Source organism: Brachyistius frenatus, unplaced genomic scaffold (genome assembly GCF_029030835.1).
Source record: "Brachyistius frenatus isolate BFR_SWC_R1_liver_20210118 unplaced genomic scaffold, ASM2903083v1 Contig_111, whole genome shotgun sequence".
Lineage (NCBI taxonomy): Eukaryota > Metazoa > Chordata > Actinopteri > Embiotocidae > Brachyistius > Brachyistius frenatus.
The window spans coordinates 738,617-756,202 of NW_027210710.1; the positions used below are offsets into that span (position 1 = coordinate 738,617).

Here is a 17,586-nt window from a genome sequence, read left to right on the forward strand (position 1 = left end):
CCAACAGACTGAATTAATGAATAATAATAAAAAAGAGAGAACAAAAAAAGGAAAAATGGGAGTTTTAAAAACAAAATTCAGATTTTGTTCTTCATCCGTCAAGTTAAACTTGCATTTTATTGTCTTGATCGAAGCGTAGCCGTCAAAAAACACGATAAAAAAGAAAGAAGAAAGTGTTTTAACTGACGAAGCCGTGAGCGAGTATTAACGTCTGTTAACTGCTGCAGAAAGAAATATTTCATCTGGATGATCAAAGATACGCGTAGAAGATTTCAACTCAACAAGTTCAGTCGAGAAAAAGAGACGATTTCATGAAATGTTCCACCAGATTTAGTTTAATCTGAAATCTGAAGACGACTTTCTCACCGACAAACTGATGAATGAGGGAAAATTGAATTAATTAAAAATTAGCGTTAGAAAGCGACCTCGCGACTGATGACGTCTTTTACTGTTCCTACGAGGACCAGTTTAATATCACACACACACACACACACACACACACACACACACACACACACACACACACACACACACACACACACACACACACACACACACACACACACAGAGATACGCCCCAGGCACATAATTACATTTCCAGTATCAAACTATCCTCTGTGGACCGTAACACTGAAGTGATCAGGCTTTCGGGGCTCTGACACACACACACACACACACACACACACACACACACACACACACACACACACACACACACACACACACACACAGGAAGTTACTCAGGCCGGCTGTAATTTCATTCAGATGGCTCTGTTCTTGTGTGTGTGTGTGTTTAAGTGTGTGTGTGTGTGTGTGTGTGTGTGTGTGTGTGTGTGTGTGTGTGTGTGTGTGTGTGTGTGTTTAAGTGTGTGAGGACAACGGCAGTAACGGCAGCCTGCAGAACTTGGTCGCCCTCTAGTGGCCGATGGAACTGCAGGAAACTATTGAACAGATTTTTCTGAAGGAGAAACCGAACACTTAAAACAACACAGACGTGTTTCGACCATGACGACATTTTATAAATAAGATGAAATTCAAAAACAATTTCATGAGTCACTCTATTATTTTGTACTTGGTATAAAGATAAATACAAAATATCAAGTACGATATCAAACCGATAGAAGATCTAAACGATAACTTCTTTTATAAAGTCGCCATTTAGACTTTTTAAATTAAAAGCAGCGACATCACCCTGAAAATAAACAAGTGTTGGATCTTCTTCCTGTAAAGATTCGATTCGATTCGATTACATTTTAATATTAAAAAACCAAAAGTAACGAGGCGGCACTCCGTCGCAGCTGGTGTAGTCAACATTTATTTCTGTCATTTTAAAAACAATTTGAGGACAATCAAAATATAAATACATCTCTCTCACACACACACACACACACACACACACACACAGTATTAACACACTCGCGCACACACACACACACACACACACACACACACCTGTGCACATTCACACAACCCCTCCCCGGGTTTAGATGTTCAAAAGGTGCAACAACCGACCGCCAACGTTCATCATCAAACTGCATCAACCAGACTTCAGAAGCTCCTGAACACACCGAGGACAAATGGTTTTTATACTCGTGTCTCTTTTTTCAGCCGTAATACTCGAATATTCGTCGCAACCGGCGACTCGCGCGTTCGCGTCCTTCTCAGATCGTCACGGCGACGAAACAAATCTTCAAAGGAGTCTTTCAAAAACCGAGTCGTGAACCGTTACCGACGGGATAAATACGCGTCACCACCGGGAGGAAAATCTTCCAGGAATGACTTTTGGCAAAAAAATAAATAAAAAATGAAACGGTCAGTGCGACATTTTGTAGAAAGCAAACTGAAAAGTGTCTGAGACGTCCAGCGAGACTCTGAAAGTTTGGATTTCCAAAAGAGAGTTTCTGATTGCTGATTAGAACAAACAACAAAAATAAAGGTGACTTACGACTGAGTTGATTCTCTCCAACACGCCGACAGAAACTAAATCCTCGTAAACCCGTCAGTCCACCAGAGAAACGTGTGTTTTCCTTGAAACCTAACCACGTGTTGTTTTTATTTGCAGGTTTCTTTGCTCGTTCAGAGCAGGATGTGACCATATTTGGGCGGAGTTAGCAGTGACTCATTATTTCCAGACGGACCTCCAGAAAACTAATAAGAAGGAGTGACTTTAGCTAACAACACCGAGATAACTGATGGACACATTTTATTCTCTTTGGATTTGATGAGAGAAGTTGAATGGGAGTCTATGGAGCCGGAGGCTTTTTGGAGCCGACCTCTAGTGGCACTCGCTGGTATTGCAGTTTTAAGGCACTACCGCATCGCCCTCATTTAACGGACCTGGAAGCTACGAACACTTTTATAAACCGTCTGTGGTTTAGTCGACTCAAAACTGGACACTGAACTGCACCCTCTAGTGGACTGACCGGTGTATTACGTTTATTTGTATTGATACCGAGTTGAACTTTATAACGTCAGCTTCAAGCTAAATATATATATATAAAAAAAAATTAAAAAAAATGACGATATGATATAAATTAAAATGATATAAACTACAGCTGATTTGTAGCTAATGAGCTGAAACACCAGCGTGGTGCTTTCAGGGAAACTTTTTTTTTTTTTGGACAGTTAAATGCTCGTCTGAAAATAAACACGGCGAGCCGAAGATCAAACGGGGTCGAAAACATCTGGATTCAACGTGGCGACTCCAACGTGTGAGTCGGGGGGAGGGTGGGGGGGGGAGTGGGAGGGGGGCAAAGTCCGAAATGCGGCGTCTTGTGGTTTGGTGTTTCCTCTCTGGCGGTTTACTGACTCAGAATAAACATCGGTGGACTCGGGAGGAGGTCGTCGTCTGAAGCTGCCGCTCGCGTCGTGATTATTTTAACATTCCCGCCCAAAACAACAAATGAAAAACAAACCGCCGTAAGCGTTGTCGTTCCACAGCAGATGAAAGACGGCGAACAGAAGCAGCCCTTTTCCCAACAATGAAAAAGAAAACGAATATGTACCGAGTCTGAGGGAGGCTTTGGGGGGGGGGGGGGGGGTTCGACGTGTTTTTGTTTGTCTTTCTCTGAGGCAGTGATGGATGTTGTCTGTACAATATTTACAAAAAATAAACAAAAGAAAACAGGTAAAAAAAAAAAAAAAATCATACGAGGAGTTCGTTTCTGAGTCGCGACGAGACGGAAGGAGAAAAAGGAGATTTCACAACTGTAAAACATCGTGGAGGCAAAAACTGAATCGTTTAATCGTGGGGAAAAAAATAAAAATTAAAAAAAAGGGTAGAGAAAGAAAAAGTAGTGTGATTTCTTCCGGGTTGAGTTCTTGATATTTACCGGGTCGAAGCGACTGAAGGAATTTGGCCTCCAGAAAAATCTGGTTTCATTTCGACTGAAGACTTTTAACGCCACGATTCTCAACTTCTATTATAGAAATTCATTTTGTTATCGTAAAATCTATTTTTTTCCCCCGTGACAAACATTAAGAAGGTTGTCGGACCTTTAAATCGCTGCACACGTCTCTGAATTTATATATTTAAATAGTTCTGGCTCAGAAATGTTATTATTATTATTATTATTATTTTTTCTCTGGTTGGAATAAGAGCCAATCAGAGCGTTTGTGGGCGGGGCTAAGGCTTTAAATACTCCATAAACAGTCAGTAGATTTGGTTCAGGTCTGGTTTTTTTAGTTTTTTTTAGCTCTTTTCATGGGATTTGTTGACAGGAATAAACATCACATCATCATTTAGTGACAATAAATTTGATAAATCTGAGATTATAAAACATCTCGTGGTTTAGTGTCAGGTTTTCATCAGAAAAGAAATGTACAAACTTTTCCCATCAGTCGGTTTTAAGAGGTCGAGGAACTGATGAGAAAACAAAACAAAACAACAACGTAGGCGACGTTCTCCTTTTCCTCCTCGAACGCGGATCCTCGGCGTAAGTGGTCCGCCGGTCGCCGTGGAAACAGGACGCGAACACGACGGAGGGAAACGGAGCTCCCTTTTTTCCCCGGAGGACGAATCAACGAGATTCGAAGCTCAAAGAGTCTCTCGAGTCCGTCTCCGTCCTGTCGGTGTCACATTTAACAGCGGAGAGGAAAATTATATATATTTATAAAAAAATAAAATAAAAAAAACCCGTCATCCCCAAAGGTTTCCTCTCCGGATCCTCAGAGACAGAAGAGTTTTTAAAAAACTGACTTCAAAATTGTAGTTTTCTCTGATTGGAGAGAAAAACCAGATTTGTGATTTCAAACCCGTCTCGTCCTTCTGCCTCAGAGTTCTGGTGTCGGTGTCGCACCGTCGGAGGCCAGCAGGGGGCGTCGTGGGAGGGGGGGCGCTGTTAGGACGCCTTGCCCAACTCTATCTTCTTCTGAATGGCACGAGCAGAGTGGTAGATGAGAGAGTCTATCAGACCGGCCACTGGACGGGGGGGAGGAGGAGGAGGAGGAGGAGAGGAGGAGGGGAGGAGAGGGGGAGGAGAGAGGAGGGAGGAGAGAGGGGGAGGAGGGGAGGAGAGGAGGAGGAGGAGGAGGAGGAGGAGAGAGGGGGGAGGAGAGGAGGAGGGGAGGAGAGGAGGAGAGAGGGGGAGGAGAGGAGGAGAGGAGGAGAGGAGGAGGGGAGGAGAGGAGGAGGAGGAGGAGGAGAGGAGGAGGAGAGGAGGGGGAGGAGGGAGGAGAGGAGGAGAGGAGGAGGGGAGAGGAGGGAGGAGAGGAGGAGGGGAGGAGAGGAGGAGGAGAGGAGAGGAGGGAGGAGGAGAGGAGGGGGGAGGAGAGGAGGAGAGAGAGGAGAGAGGAGGGAGGAGGAGGAGAGGAGGAGAGAGGAGAGGAGAGGAGAGAGGAGAGGAGGAGAGAGGAGAGAGGAGGGAGGAGAGAGGACGGAGGAGAGAGAGAGGAGGGAGGAGGGAGGAGAGAGGATGGAGGAGAGGAGGGGAGAGAGAGAGGAGGAGGGGGAGGAGAGGAGGAGAGGAGGAGAGAGAGGAGAGAGAGGACGGAGGAGAGAGGAGAGGAGGGAGGAGAGGAGAGAGACGGAGGAGAGAGGGAGGAGAGAGAGAGAGAGGAGAGAGGAGAGAGTCACACCGGAGGAGAGAGGAGGGAGGGAGGGAGGGAGGATCCAACTTTTTCTTTTTAACACTCAAATTCACATTTTAGTGGTTTAAAAAAAAAAAAAAAGTCTGAGGTAAAAAAAGACTTTCTGTTTTTGTGTTTTTGTGTTTGAGTGTTTTAGTGTTTTAGTGTTTTTGTGTTTTAGTGTTTTTGTGGGGACTGACCTGTAAACACTCCTCCAATAATGGCACACACTCCTGTTAGAAAGTGTGTGAATGATCTGAAGAGAGAAAGAGGATTTTTTTTTTTTTTGTAATAAATAAAAACAAAGCTGTGATTTATTTCTTGAACCTTCATATTTCCTTTAAATATCTTTAAAACGACTCTTTTTTTTTTTTTAACAGTTTTTCTATTTAATATCTGCTCTTTGCTTCCTTTAATAAAACAACATCCAACCTAAACTGCTTATCTTGTAAAAAATAAAACATTTTTAAAACGAATTTCTCCACGAAACAGCGTCGATGAGTCATTTTCTCCCTCTGATATCAACATGATTTGTCTCACCTAAAACGAGCCAAAATATCCGGCTGACTCGGCGCTATTTTAACGACCTTGTTGGAGGTCGTCCGGTGACGCCTACCTGTGTTTCTCTGTGAATTTCACCATCATGGGCGACAGCTCATATAAAACAAAGACGCCCGGCAGCCCCTGGTCTCCTATTAGCCCGTTGGCCACCTTCTCGTGTCTGGTCACTGAGAACTGGTTCGTTTTCACCACCTGGAACCAAAAAAAAACCAAAAGAAAAGAAGAAAGACTGGTTTTAGTTTAATGGTACATACTGAAAGTCACGCAAACATAAATAATAGTAATAATAATAAAATGTACAAAAGCTCTGCCTCGTCTTTTTTTAAGTAACATAATCAGTAATATAAAGACTTTTTATTTTTACTCACGTCTTGAAGGTGAATTTTCAAAACAATAATGTTGGACTCACCTCTCCGTCAGTTTTCACGTAGATGGTGGGAACGATTTTCACGAAATACTGGTACATCATGGACGCTGTGAGGAGGAGAGTTTGTTCAGATTTTAAAATACAAATAATAAAAAAATATATATATAAAAGAAAAAAAACAGCAGTATAAATATATATATTTATACTGTAAAATAGAGCATCTATTTTGTGCGTTAAATGTGGATTTAATGTATAAACATCCTGGAAATAAACTGGATATTGAAAGGAGGTTTTCCAGCATTCACTTCAAAATAAAAGAGGAGATGTGTCTTGAAATAGAAGCGGATAAAAATTGGCAGGAAAATGGAAATAAAAAGGGACTGCAGTACTGCGTCTGAACCGCGGGGTGGCGCCGTGTAAATGTTCTCCTCCGCGTTATGTTTCGTCTTTATTTGCTTCCTCTGTCTTTTCCGCTTCTTCCTGTTTCCGGTTATGGACGTCTTCTAGAAAGACATTTAAACGCAGCTGCGCTCCAAAAAAAGACGCAAAAAGAAGTTACGAAGCCCAAAAAACAACAAAAAAACCTCATTTCAAACACACAGCTGAAGGTAAGAACGATTTCAGATGAGTGAGGCTGAATTTTGTTGATAAAAACACAGAAGTTTGTCGGTGGAAACGAGCCGTCAAGGCCACCGGTGACGTTAGCATGCTAAGCTAGCACAACAAACCCACCGGTTAGAAAAAGAAAAAAAAAAAAGATTTAATTTCACGGATTGAAAATTTATTAGAGGTTTTGAAAGTCAACAGAAAAACACCTTCTTTTTGATTTGATTGTAATTAACGCGGCTTTAAAAAAAACAAACGGCAAAAGGTTAGCGGAAGTGTGCTTAGCTACCGTTAGCCTAACTTCCGGTGCGGATGACTGATGAACCCGCGAGTTTAATCACAACAAACAACAAACGTCCGTTTAAATGACAATTGAACTTGAACTGGCAGCTGAACCTGTCCTCCTCCTCCTCGTCTCTAACCTGTCCTCCTCCTCCTCCTCGTCTCTAACCTGTCCTCCTCCTCCTCGTCTCTACCCTGTCCTCCTCCTCCTCGTCTCTACCCTGTCCTCCTCTTCGTCTCTACCCTGTCCTCCTCCTCGTCTCTACCCTGTCCTCCTCCTCCTTGTCTCTAACCTGTCCTCCTCGTCTCTACCCTGTCCTCCTCCTCGTCTCTAACCTGTCCTCCTCCTCCTTGTCTCTAACCTGTCCTCCTCCTCCTTGTCTCTAACCTGTCCTCCTCCTCGTCTCTAACCTGTCCTCCTCCTCGTCTGTAACCTGTCCTCCTCCTCGTCTCTAACCTGTCCTCCTCTTCGTCTCTAACCTGTCCTCCTCGTCTCTAACCTGTCCTCCTCGTCTCTAACCTGTCCTCCTCCTCGTCTCTAACCTGTCCTCCTCGTCTCTAACCTGTCCTCCTCCTCGTCTCTAACCTGTCCTCCTCCTCGTCTCTAACCTGTCCTCCTCGTCTCTAACCTGTCCTCCTCCTCGTCTCTAACTTGTCCTCCTCCTCGTCTCTAACCTGTCCTCCTCCTCGTCTCTAACCTGTCCTCCTCCTCCTCGTCTCTAACCTGTCCTCCTCCTCCTCGTCTCTACCCTGTCCTCCTCCTCCTCGTCTCTACCCTGTCCTCCTCCTCCTCGTCTCTAACCTGTCCTCCTCCTCCTCGTCTCTAACCTGTCCTCCTCCTCGTCTCTACCCTGTCCTCCTCCTCCTCGTCTCTAACCTGTCCTCCTCCTCGTCTCTAACCTGTCCTCCTCGTCTCTAACCTGTCCTCCTCCTCCTCGTCTCTAACCTGTCCTCCTCCTCCTCGTCTCTACCCTGTCCTCCTCCTCCTCGTCTGTAACCTGTCCTCCTCCTCCTCGTCTGTAACCTGTCCTCCTCCTCCTCGTCTCTAACCTGTCCTCCTCCTCCTCGTCTGTAACCTGTCCTCCTCTTCGTCTCTAACCTGTCCTCCTCCTCGTCTCTAACCTGTCCTCCTCCTCGTCTCTAACCTGTCCTCCCCTGTCCCTCCAGATGCCGGTGGCTGTAGGTCCGTACGGCCAGACCCAGCCGAGCTGCGTCGATCGGGTCAAAATGGGCTTCATGATGGGGTTCGCGGTGGGAATGGCTGCCGGTGCCATGTTTGGTACTTTCTCCTGTCTCAGGTACATTTTGGACTCAACCGTGTGCTCAAACTGTTGTTGTTGTTGTTGTTGTTGTTGTAGAAGCAGCGACTGACTTAAGATCATGAAATGAAATAGGTGGACTTGTGTCTGGTGTGAACCGCACAGTACGTAATAAGAACCGTTCATCCAGCCAGCTCATGTTGGGGGATGGGGGGGGACTTTATGATTAATTAACTTAAAAATGTAACTTCACTGCATCTAAAGGAGTTTTAAAAATGACATTTAACCTATAAAGTAAATGAACATTAGTAGTTTTAACTGATATTATCTTCAATTGATTTATTTTGACCTCACTGGATTTAATTATTTTCTTACGGTAAAATTTTGCGTAGTTTGCGTAGCTTATGTTTCTCACAAATGTCCATGTTGTGAAACTCGGCCCATTAATAAAGTTCTTAAAGATATAATAAAAATAAAGATCAATTTTGTAATTCAATAGAAACGTCTTCAGGAATTTTACCCGACTGTAATTTTCCTCTCGAGTCCAAGAAGAGCAACACGAGCATATTTCATATTTCATATTTCACATTTCACATTTCACTCGGTGCTGCGGTCAAATCTGAAGTAATAAAGTGATGATTGTCGTGAGGTTCAGAGTAAAACGGTGTGTATCGCCTCCAGGATCGGGATGCGCGGCCGGGAGCTGATGGGGGGCGTCGGGAAGACCATGATGCAGAGCGGCGGGACGTTCGGCACCTTCATGGCCATCGGGATGGGAATCCGCTGCTGAGGAACGTCCGCCGACACACTGCTTCTATACAGCTACGGGACTTTTCAAAAACGAGGCGGACCGCGGCGCGACTCGGTCCGCCTCGCGGCGCCGACACGATCTCAACCCGCAGCTCGGTTTTTGTCAATAAAAAAAAAAGCTCAGCTTGGTGGAATCGGTTCCCAGAGTGGACGCGTTTTGTACTTTTGTACTTTCACTTCACTTTAGAAACGTCACGTTCCACTTTTACACACTTTTATTTTTTTCTTCTTTTCCCATCAGATATTTTTTTTAACAGAACAAAACTGAAAAAGATGCTCGAGATATTTTTAGATAAATAATACCAAATGTAGCTGCTATCTAATTTCCATTTGTAGAGAATATTAGTCAATGATGTGGAGTTTTTCTTAGATACTCAGACGAAACGTTAAATGGTTTTAGTGGCACAATTGATACTGAAACCTAAATTTAAAAACCCACTAAAACGGTGACATCACTGACCTTGCGGCGCCGTGACGTCCGTCTCGTCCAGCGGGTTGACGATGCCGGGGTAATCTTTACCGAACGACAGGTGTTTTATCAGGTGGGTCATGTTTATCTGTTGGACGACAGATAAACGACTTTAACCTGAAAACCGTTTAAACACAAAACACTTTCGTATAACTGAACAACCTGTCGTGAGGATTTTCCTATTTTCTTTTAAGGACGTTAAAACACACGAAGGAGGAAGAAATAATTCGTGCTACTTACGTTGTCGAGGCCAAAACTCTGCAGGTCGTGAACTGCAAACAAAACCAAACAAAACATCACTTTAATTTATGTCCTGAAAAGTCCCATTTTTTTAGTGTCAGAAGTGTGTTATTGATCAGCTGATTCGGTTCTGATTAGTTCTCAGATGGAAAGCAGGAATTAAAGCTGAAGCTTAAAAGTCAAAGTTCACGTCGTCACGTCGCTCCGACATAAAATAACATTAGAATTTATATCTTTCAGTCGTAAACCGGCTCCAGAATTGTATTTTATTAATATTATCAGACTGAAGTTGGACAGATAAAAAAAGAAAGATCAAAGATCAAATCCGAAATGTGTTTCTTCTTTCTCGTAAAAAAAAAAAACCTGCTGCAAAAATACCCACAATGCAACTGTATTCCTAACAGTTCAGTCGGACGCGTCACGGCCTGATCTCAAACAAAACCTCGTATTTAAATCGTATATATTAACTTATGCTCATGACAATCTATAAACTCTGCATTATTTTTCACACATCAAATAAAACAGGTCACATAAACTTTTCTTTGAAAAAAAATCTGCGAAGAAAGACGGACTTACTTTCCACAGCGTGCACTGCAGAAAGAAGAGAGAAGAGTCACCATGACGATGCAGGAAGACAACAAACCAGCAAAACCAGCTCGTGTTAATGTGTGTGAGGACGGCAGCGGGGGAGGGGGGAGGGGGGTTGAGGGGGGGTTGAGGGGGGCTGCACAACTCAGACAAAAAACACTTAGTAGATGTTCTTATGTTAAATATGTATATTTTTGTACATGAGGTCGGTGTGCTGTTAAAACTCACCTCGAAGGTGAGAATTGATCTTTTTGTGGTCACGATTTGTTTATTTTTTTTTTGAGAATTAAAATACTTCACTTCACAGTTTGATTTATAAACCAGAGATTTTACACGAAGTCGCTCAGCGACGCGCACGAAACCGGGAGGAAACTGAAACCTTCGTGAGTAACGGCAACCGGCAGCGACGTCACCCGTCGGTTTTATAAACGGCCGTTACGAAGCCTCGAGTTCGTACTTTGTGCCGGCGTCGTCTTTGCTAGTTCGGAGCGGTTTGGAGCAGGAAGTGACCATATTTGGACAAGCTAGGGGGAGGAGCCAGCGGTGGATCTGATTGATATTATGCCCCGCCCGCCGATAGCTGTAACCTGACTGCACCACAGACCTGTCAATCAAACAGACACGCCCCCAAAAACAGGTCTTCTTGAATCTTCTTTTCTAATGAATGAGGGATTATTTTCAGATGGACCTCCAGAAAACTAAGAAGAAGGAGTGACTTTAGCTAACAACACCGAGATAACTGATGGACACATTTTATTCACTTTGGATTTGATGAGAGAAGTTGAATGGGAGTCTATGGAGCCGGAGGCTTTTTGGAGCCGACCTCTAGTGGCACTCGCTGGTATTGCAGCTGAAAACACTTCTGGATCAGAACCATTTTACAGACCTGAAGCTACGAACTCTTTTATCTGACTTCAACACGTTTTTCTTGAGATTTTGTTCCATTCAAATTAATTGTCGTATTCGTCTTGTTTCTCCGAGTGTGTAAACATTGTCGTCTTTTAAAGTGTTTCGTTTTTTCCCCTGAATAACTTCACACTTAAAAGCTCACTCGACAATTTTTTTTTCAGCTGAAATTGCAAACGCTTTGCTTACGTAACTTCGGTTCTGATGTCGATCATAACTTAGAAAACGTATTCGCGAAGGTTCCAGCTTCTCTGCGCTGCGTCCACGTCACCGTGAAACAAAAAGCCTGCGTGACTTCTGTCGGAGAGATTGTGCAGCCCCACAACACACAGCGGGGGTGTAACACTTTAAAAGGTCGGTGCAGGCCGGAGGAGGAGGAGGAGGAGGAGGAGGAAGGAAGGTTTGGGATGGAAAAAAAGAAAGAAAGAAAACCTCATCTGAAGTGATTCTTGTCTCTTGTTTCTGCTGCTCAGCATTTTAAATATCACAATAAAACTAATTTAAACGCTGTCAGTCAGATTTAATTAATCTTTGGTCTCAAAAATCACAGATTCAAGAGATCGGAGGAGGCCGATGTGTTCGGGGAGGAAACTAAAACCAACGGTGGGAAAAGCAGCTCAGACCTTCAGACACTTTCACCGTTTTTTTTTAACCAACCAGATTTTTTTACAACAGCACAGATTAACGACAACTTTTAGAAGCAGACGTATGACAGCTTTCTTTTTTTTTTTTAAAGTATCCGGTGGCCGGTTTAGAGTTAATTAATTTCCTGCTCTGGTTTAATGAGACAGGTGAAAGGAAACATTCAGCAGGCCGACAAAACAAAACAGTCAAAAAGACCCAAAACTCAAAACGCACAACGACGGAAGAGCAAAAATGAAAAAGGCATAAAAATGTGGATGATGGTGAGGAAATGGTGCTTTCAAGGGTTCGACTGACACAGCGTGAGGCGTTTGTTTGGCATGCACTCAGTGAGGAGACAGATTTTTATATATCAGCTCCAGCAAAAATCATTTTTAGTAGTTTGGTCCCATTACGGCCCAAAACAGAGGTTAAAACCCCAAAAAGATGCTGCGCTTTTATTTTGAAGGACGTGTTTTTCCAGTCGTCATGACGGCGACGTCCAAAACCAAAATCGGTAGTTTTTTGTAAAACACAGCAAAGCACAGATATGAAAAGTGACTTTTCTCACACAGAAGGTAAAAACTGAGGAAGAGTCACGTGACTTCCACACATCATTTTCCGGTGATTGCAAGTTTCTTCAACTATTAAACAAGATTACGCTCCAATCTGGGATTTTTAGTTCAGATTATCCGACGTTATTTTGTCAATTATTTTTTTTAAACTCCATCTTTGCACATTTAGGATTTGATATGAACTCAAGCATTAACTTTTAAGCCTTAAATTTGTACTGAATCACTCTGAGTTGGTGCCTGAATATCAGAGTTGAAGAGATCAGCTGACTGCACCGTTTTAAATATTTACTGAAGTCCTTCATTTTTTCCATAATTCTTCATGTTGAAGCCCAAAAAAAAAATCAGTCTTGATTCATTTAAAGGAGCTCAACATGCAGTCAGAACCGATTCTGCGCAGCTCTGAGTTGTTAATGAAGCTCTTGATGGATGAATGACGGGAGTCTGATGAACAAACATACCGGTCAAAGCTTTTAAACACCTTTATTACTTTATTAATATCAGCTTTATTTTATCAGCTGATAAAAGGTTTAAAAGAAAAGAAAATGGAATAACTACGAAGCGTTAATACGGACAATAAGGGAGTTAAAAAGCTTCGACCGGCTCGGCGTGTGTGAACGAGCAGGATGAATGAAACACGTCTTACCGTGGACGTGAGACTGCTGGAAACTTTTTCCCGGAGCAAAGTGGAAATTTCCTGCAACCTGAAGAGGAGAGAAGAGTGAATATAACAATAAAACAATAAAGAAAAATATCTATAAAATCAACATATTAAAAGGCAAAAAAAATAAATAAAGAATCATCATACTTCATTGTTATAGTTTTACATTTGTTTTTGTTTTTTTAATCTTCAACATTTACTGTCCAGTTTCACTCATGATGCAAATCTCATGTTTCACGTTTTAAGGCTTTAAACATATGATCACGAATCTTCTGCAAATTTACGATGTTTCATTACGGTTTCCACTTTTCGATCGTGCGTCGTCACCTTGTTGACCTCCAGGAAGCCGTAGACCTGACAGCCTTCGTTCTTCTGCTCCTGCATCCTCTGCGTGAAACCTTCCCTCTTGCACTGCTCGATGGTGTCGGCGCTCTTGAACGCCCAGCCTCGCCGCCGGTACGCCTCCCGCACGTCGTCGCAGGTGTTGCAACATCTGGACACACGCGCATGCACACACACACACACACACACACACACACACACACACACACACACACACACACACACACACAACACACACACACACACACACACACACACACACACAACGAAGGCATTGTGTGAAATACAGAGTTTATAGACAGATGTGTAAAAAAGCAGAGCCTCCCTGTGTGTGTGTGTGTGTGTGTGTGTGTGTGTGTGTGTGTGTGTGTGTGTGTGTGTGTGTGTGTGTGTGTGTGTGTGTGTGTGTGTGTGTGTGTTTTACTTGAGGTCTTCCGTCTCAGCTCCGTAGCAGCTCTCACATCTGTTCGGGTCGAGCGTACTCGGGTCGAACACTTCGCCGTCGTCAGCTTTGCCGAGGTCTGAACGGGGAAAACGCAGAGTCGTCATAATTATTAACCAACAAGCGTGATTTTTTTTTTTTTTTTTTTTAGTCGGACATTTCTGTCTGCGGACGTTTCTTTTAATCCCGTGTTCTTTACGTCCGATTCACATTTTGGTCGGTTTCCAAACCGAAAAGACTCGATTGCGGACCGAATAACCGAAGTGTAGTGAAACTCTTTAGAGGAAGCGCTTCTCGGTCGGTAACCTACGAACATGTTGCAGCTACTTCGTGGTCCAACCTTCATTTGACTACTTCAAAAAAAAAAAAAATAACCCTCGTAAAACATTTAATCTGCTGACTCCGCCGTTTCCCTCATTTGCGTGAGGAAGAGAATTAAAAGCGCTATTCCAGTTGTTCCCCCGGCTGCAGCCCTGCTTCGTGTGCTTATGTGTTATTGTAATGAGGTCAAAGGTCACAGCAAAAGTAAAAACAACAACTTTTTTGTTGTTTTTTTTGTACCGTGTTTTTCTGCCTCGTTGGTGACGGCGTTCAGGTCTTTGTCCAGCCGCTGTTTGAACAGGTTGTGTTCTACGTCCAGCTGCTGCTCGCCGGCCACGTCCATCGCGTCGATACTCAGATCTGCGAGGACAAGAAGAAAACAAATAAATAAATAAATAAATAAAAGAAAAACAAAAAAAGTGTGGAGTCGGCTTCGTCGCGGCCCGACGTGACGCCGCTGCAGGCGGAGAGGGAAGCGGCACTTACAGGCGCAGGGCATGTGGGGGAAAATGACGTCGATGTTGATTTTGAGTTTGTCTCCCCGCGACGTGTCGACGTACAGCTCCGGGTGGACCTGCAGGACGCAAATTCAACACAACGGAACTCAAGTGGCAGCAAATAATTCAATAAGCGTCTTTTCGGGGGGAAATTATTCTTGAAAAAAAGCAGAATATTTTTTTAAAAAGCGCTTGCTTGCTGAATTACACGTCTGCTGGCGGTTACAGATAAACGATATTAAAACAGCTTTGCAAGATATTGTATTGAGTTGGTTTTTTTTGGGGGGGGGATAAAAAAAAATGATTATGGAAAGTCTTTAACAGACACTGAGCTGAATTATCAAATAAAGATAAAAACGGTCTGAATCCTTTTGAGTTTAAGAGTCAGAGAACATACGTCTGTAATATTAATATCAAATCTTAATATGATAATGTGTGCAGATTTTGAACATTCAACACACTAAAGCCGTTTTCATATCTCACTCATCCAACCGGTCGGACAGGAAACGCACCGGATAACTGACAACGTGGTTCCTATTGACAGGAAGCTTCATCATCATCATCATCATTATTACGCAATAATTTTTAGCTGATTTACAAATCGGTGCTGCAAAAAACAATGAATTCATTCTTAAAATTGGAAATATTTCCATGTTTTCTTTATACTTTCATGTGTCCGTCGTGGCCGAGAAAGTTTTGCACCGGAAAAAAGATCTTTTAACATCTCAAGTTAGACGACAACTGGGGAAAAACTCTAAAACGTTCCCTCTACGGATGAAGAACGTGTGATGTGGTTGAAAGCTTGAAGTCAAGCTGGCAAGTAAAAACTTCAGCTGAGATCATTTTGTCAAACTAATAAAAACAGTTAATTGGACACAAAAAGTAAAACGATGAAATCACAGTTGTGACTAGCGAGTCGTTTGGCCACGCCCACTTTCAAAACCACTAAAATACAATTTAGTTATTTTCATTATCGATTCATCTACAAATTATTTTACAGATTAATCGTGTTGTCAATAAAAAGCACAACTTTATCTGCAAAACAACAAAAAAAGGTTTCATTTGTTGTCATATTGCCCAAAAAAAATCCTCATATTTGAGTTGTCGGAAAAAGTTAAAGTTGATTTTGATCGACTTTGTAGAATTAATAAATAAGAGCGTACGAAGTCGTTGGGATTTTTTTTTTTGGAATAAAAAGCAACCTGTTGTATTCACCTCTGTGTGTCACATTTAATTTCACGAGGAGGATATTTAAAAGAAGCAGACGGTCGTGGATGAACTCACCTCTTTGGTGAGATAGTACTGCAGCTCGGAGACAAACAGGATTAACATGATGACGCCGCTGATGATGGTCACTGCAGAGACACAGGAAGGAGATTAAACAAGAAAATAATCATAAAAATCCCACAAATCTTCTTCCCTCCACTTTAGAAATCAAATTCTATCACGTAGAAGAAAACTGTATATTTTCATAGATGTATTAATTCACCTTTTCAGGCGTATGAAAAAAAAAATATATGTAAAAAAAACACTTGAGACAGCTGATCGAAAGATACATGATAAAACAAAATTAAAAAAAATCACAATACCAGAAGTAGACGGGACTTTAACTAATCAAACAATCCCAGCAGGAACCGGCTCGTCTTTGCAGTGATAATAAAAGTTGTGAACATAAATCATATACTCACTCGTTTTTTTTATACTTTAAACTGTAATACAAATTTGGAAGGAGATATTTGTCTCTTAAATATAACAGCCGGTTGCTAAATCTGCTGTTTGGTGTTTCGGCACTTTATTTTAATTAACTAGAGCTTTTTTTTTTTTTTTTCTACTGAAACCTGCCTAACACATGTATTTTTATTTAATTTTATTTTATTTATCTTTTTTTAAACAGTGAAATCGTGGGCCATAAAAATAAAAACAAGTGTGCTGAAAGACACTAAAAGGTGAACAGAGTTGGGTTCAAACTAGATTTACCTTTCAATCACATTATTTGATCTGTAGTTTGTGTCGTGATGGAGTCAACACACACGTAGACCAACTGTCATTTCAGGCACTAAACTAAATAAACTAATAAATAAGATCGTAATGAAGTTTTTATAAAGTCACCTCTCTTAATTTCTCATTTATTTAATTGAAATACGTCCACATCTGTTTCCTCACCTTTCAACGTGTCATCTTAAATAAGACCTAAACTAATCTAGTACATCTAAAAATTAAAGAAAAGACATCAGCTGCTTTCACAAATGATTATTTTCCACATTTACCTCCAGTTTATATATTTATGTGTTTATATATTTATGTGTTTATCTTTGTTCTGGCTGCTTAATGCTGCTGATATTCAACTATACGTGTTGCAGGTGTCTATTCTGCCGGACTGTGTTATCGGAGGTTCGTCACGTCTATAAAAATGATGCTTTCTTTATGTTTTTTTACTATATTTGAACATCTAAACGTCCAATGAGCCCCGTTAGCTTTGTTGTTAGCCGCCGCCGCTAACAGCCTGGCTGCTCGCTCTTTATTATTATTTATAACCCCCAACAAAAGGTCTTTTTACCGGTCGCTCCTCCCCACGTCTTCACCCGGAAATCCTCCAGGGTTTTGGGATAAGCGTCAAACTGCTTCAGTTTATTTAACGTGTCCATTTTATTTTACGGGAGCCGCTAAAAACACGTCAAACGATGTTACCGACGGACTCCGGTCACACATCGGGCTCCTCGCGCGTTCACTTCCGGGACACGCTGCGGCGCGCGGTGCGCGGCCGCGGCCAATCAGCGTCGGCCGCGTGAATTCTTTTCCTTTTTTTAAAATCATTATTATTATTTGTATTTTTCCAGATGACAACAGCCGCTTCAAAAGCCCCCCCCACACACACACAAAAAAACTGAATAAAAAAAAATAAAAAAAATAATAAATTTACATCCATAACACAAATAATAGAAAATATTATATTTATATATATAATATATAGATTA

General features: G+C 42.2%; 2 protein-coding genes across 3 annotated transcripts; one reads left to right on the top strand and one right to left on the bottom strand.

The window, feature by feature from the left end:
* Window positions 1-1,297: 1,297 nt before the first annotated feature.
* ergic3 (ERGIC and golgi 3) lies at window positions 1,298-17,321 on the bottom strand. Of its 2 annotated transcripts, XM_069712644.1 has the most exons (14): window positions 17,169-17,321; window positions 15,896-15,966; window positions 14,601-14,688; window positions 14,355-14,474; window positions 13,776-13,872; window positions 13,337-13,502; window positions 12,995-13,052; window positions 10,238-10,252; window positions 9,662-9,693; window positions 9,413-9,509; window positions 6,038-6,102; window positions 5,684-5,820; window positions 5,268-5,323; window positions 1,298-4,420 (listed from the first exon to the last, which is right to left on the bottom strand). In XM_069712644.1, the coding sequence occupies exons 1-14, from the start codon at window positions 17,254-17,256 to the stop codon at window positions 4,341-4,343; spliced, it is 1,170 nt and encodes a 389-aa protein (XP_069568745.1). In that variant the 5' UTR covers window positions 17,257-17,321; the 3' UTR covers window positions 1,298-4,340. The 2 variants fall into 2 exon arrangements, with proteins under 2 accessions (XP_069568745.1, XP_069568746.1); XM_069712645.1 differs by lacking the exon at window positions 10,238-10,252.
* romo1 (reactive oxygen species modulator 1) lies at window positions 6,462-9,098 on the top strand. Its single transcript, XM_069712657.1, has 3 exons — window positions 6,462-6,603; window positions 8,051-8,181; window positions 8,824-9,098. The coding sequence occupies exons 2-3, from the start codon at window positions 8,051-8,053 to the stop codon at window positions 8,930-8,932; spliced, it is 240 nt and encodes a 79-aa protein (XP_069568758.1). The 5' UTR covers window positions 6,462-6,603; the 3' UTR covers window positions 8,933-9,098.
* Window positions 17,322-17,586: the final 265 nt, after the last annotated feature.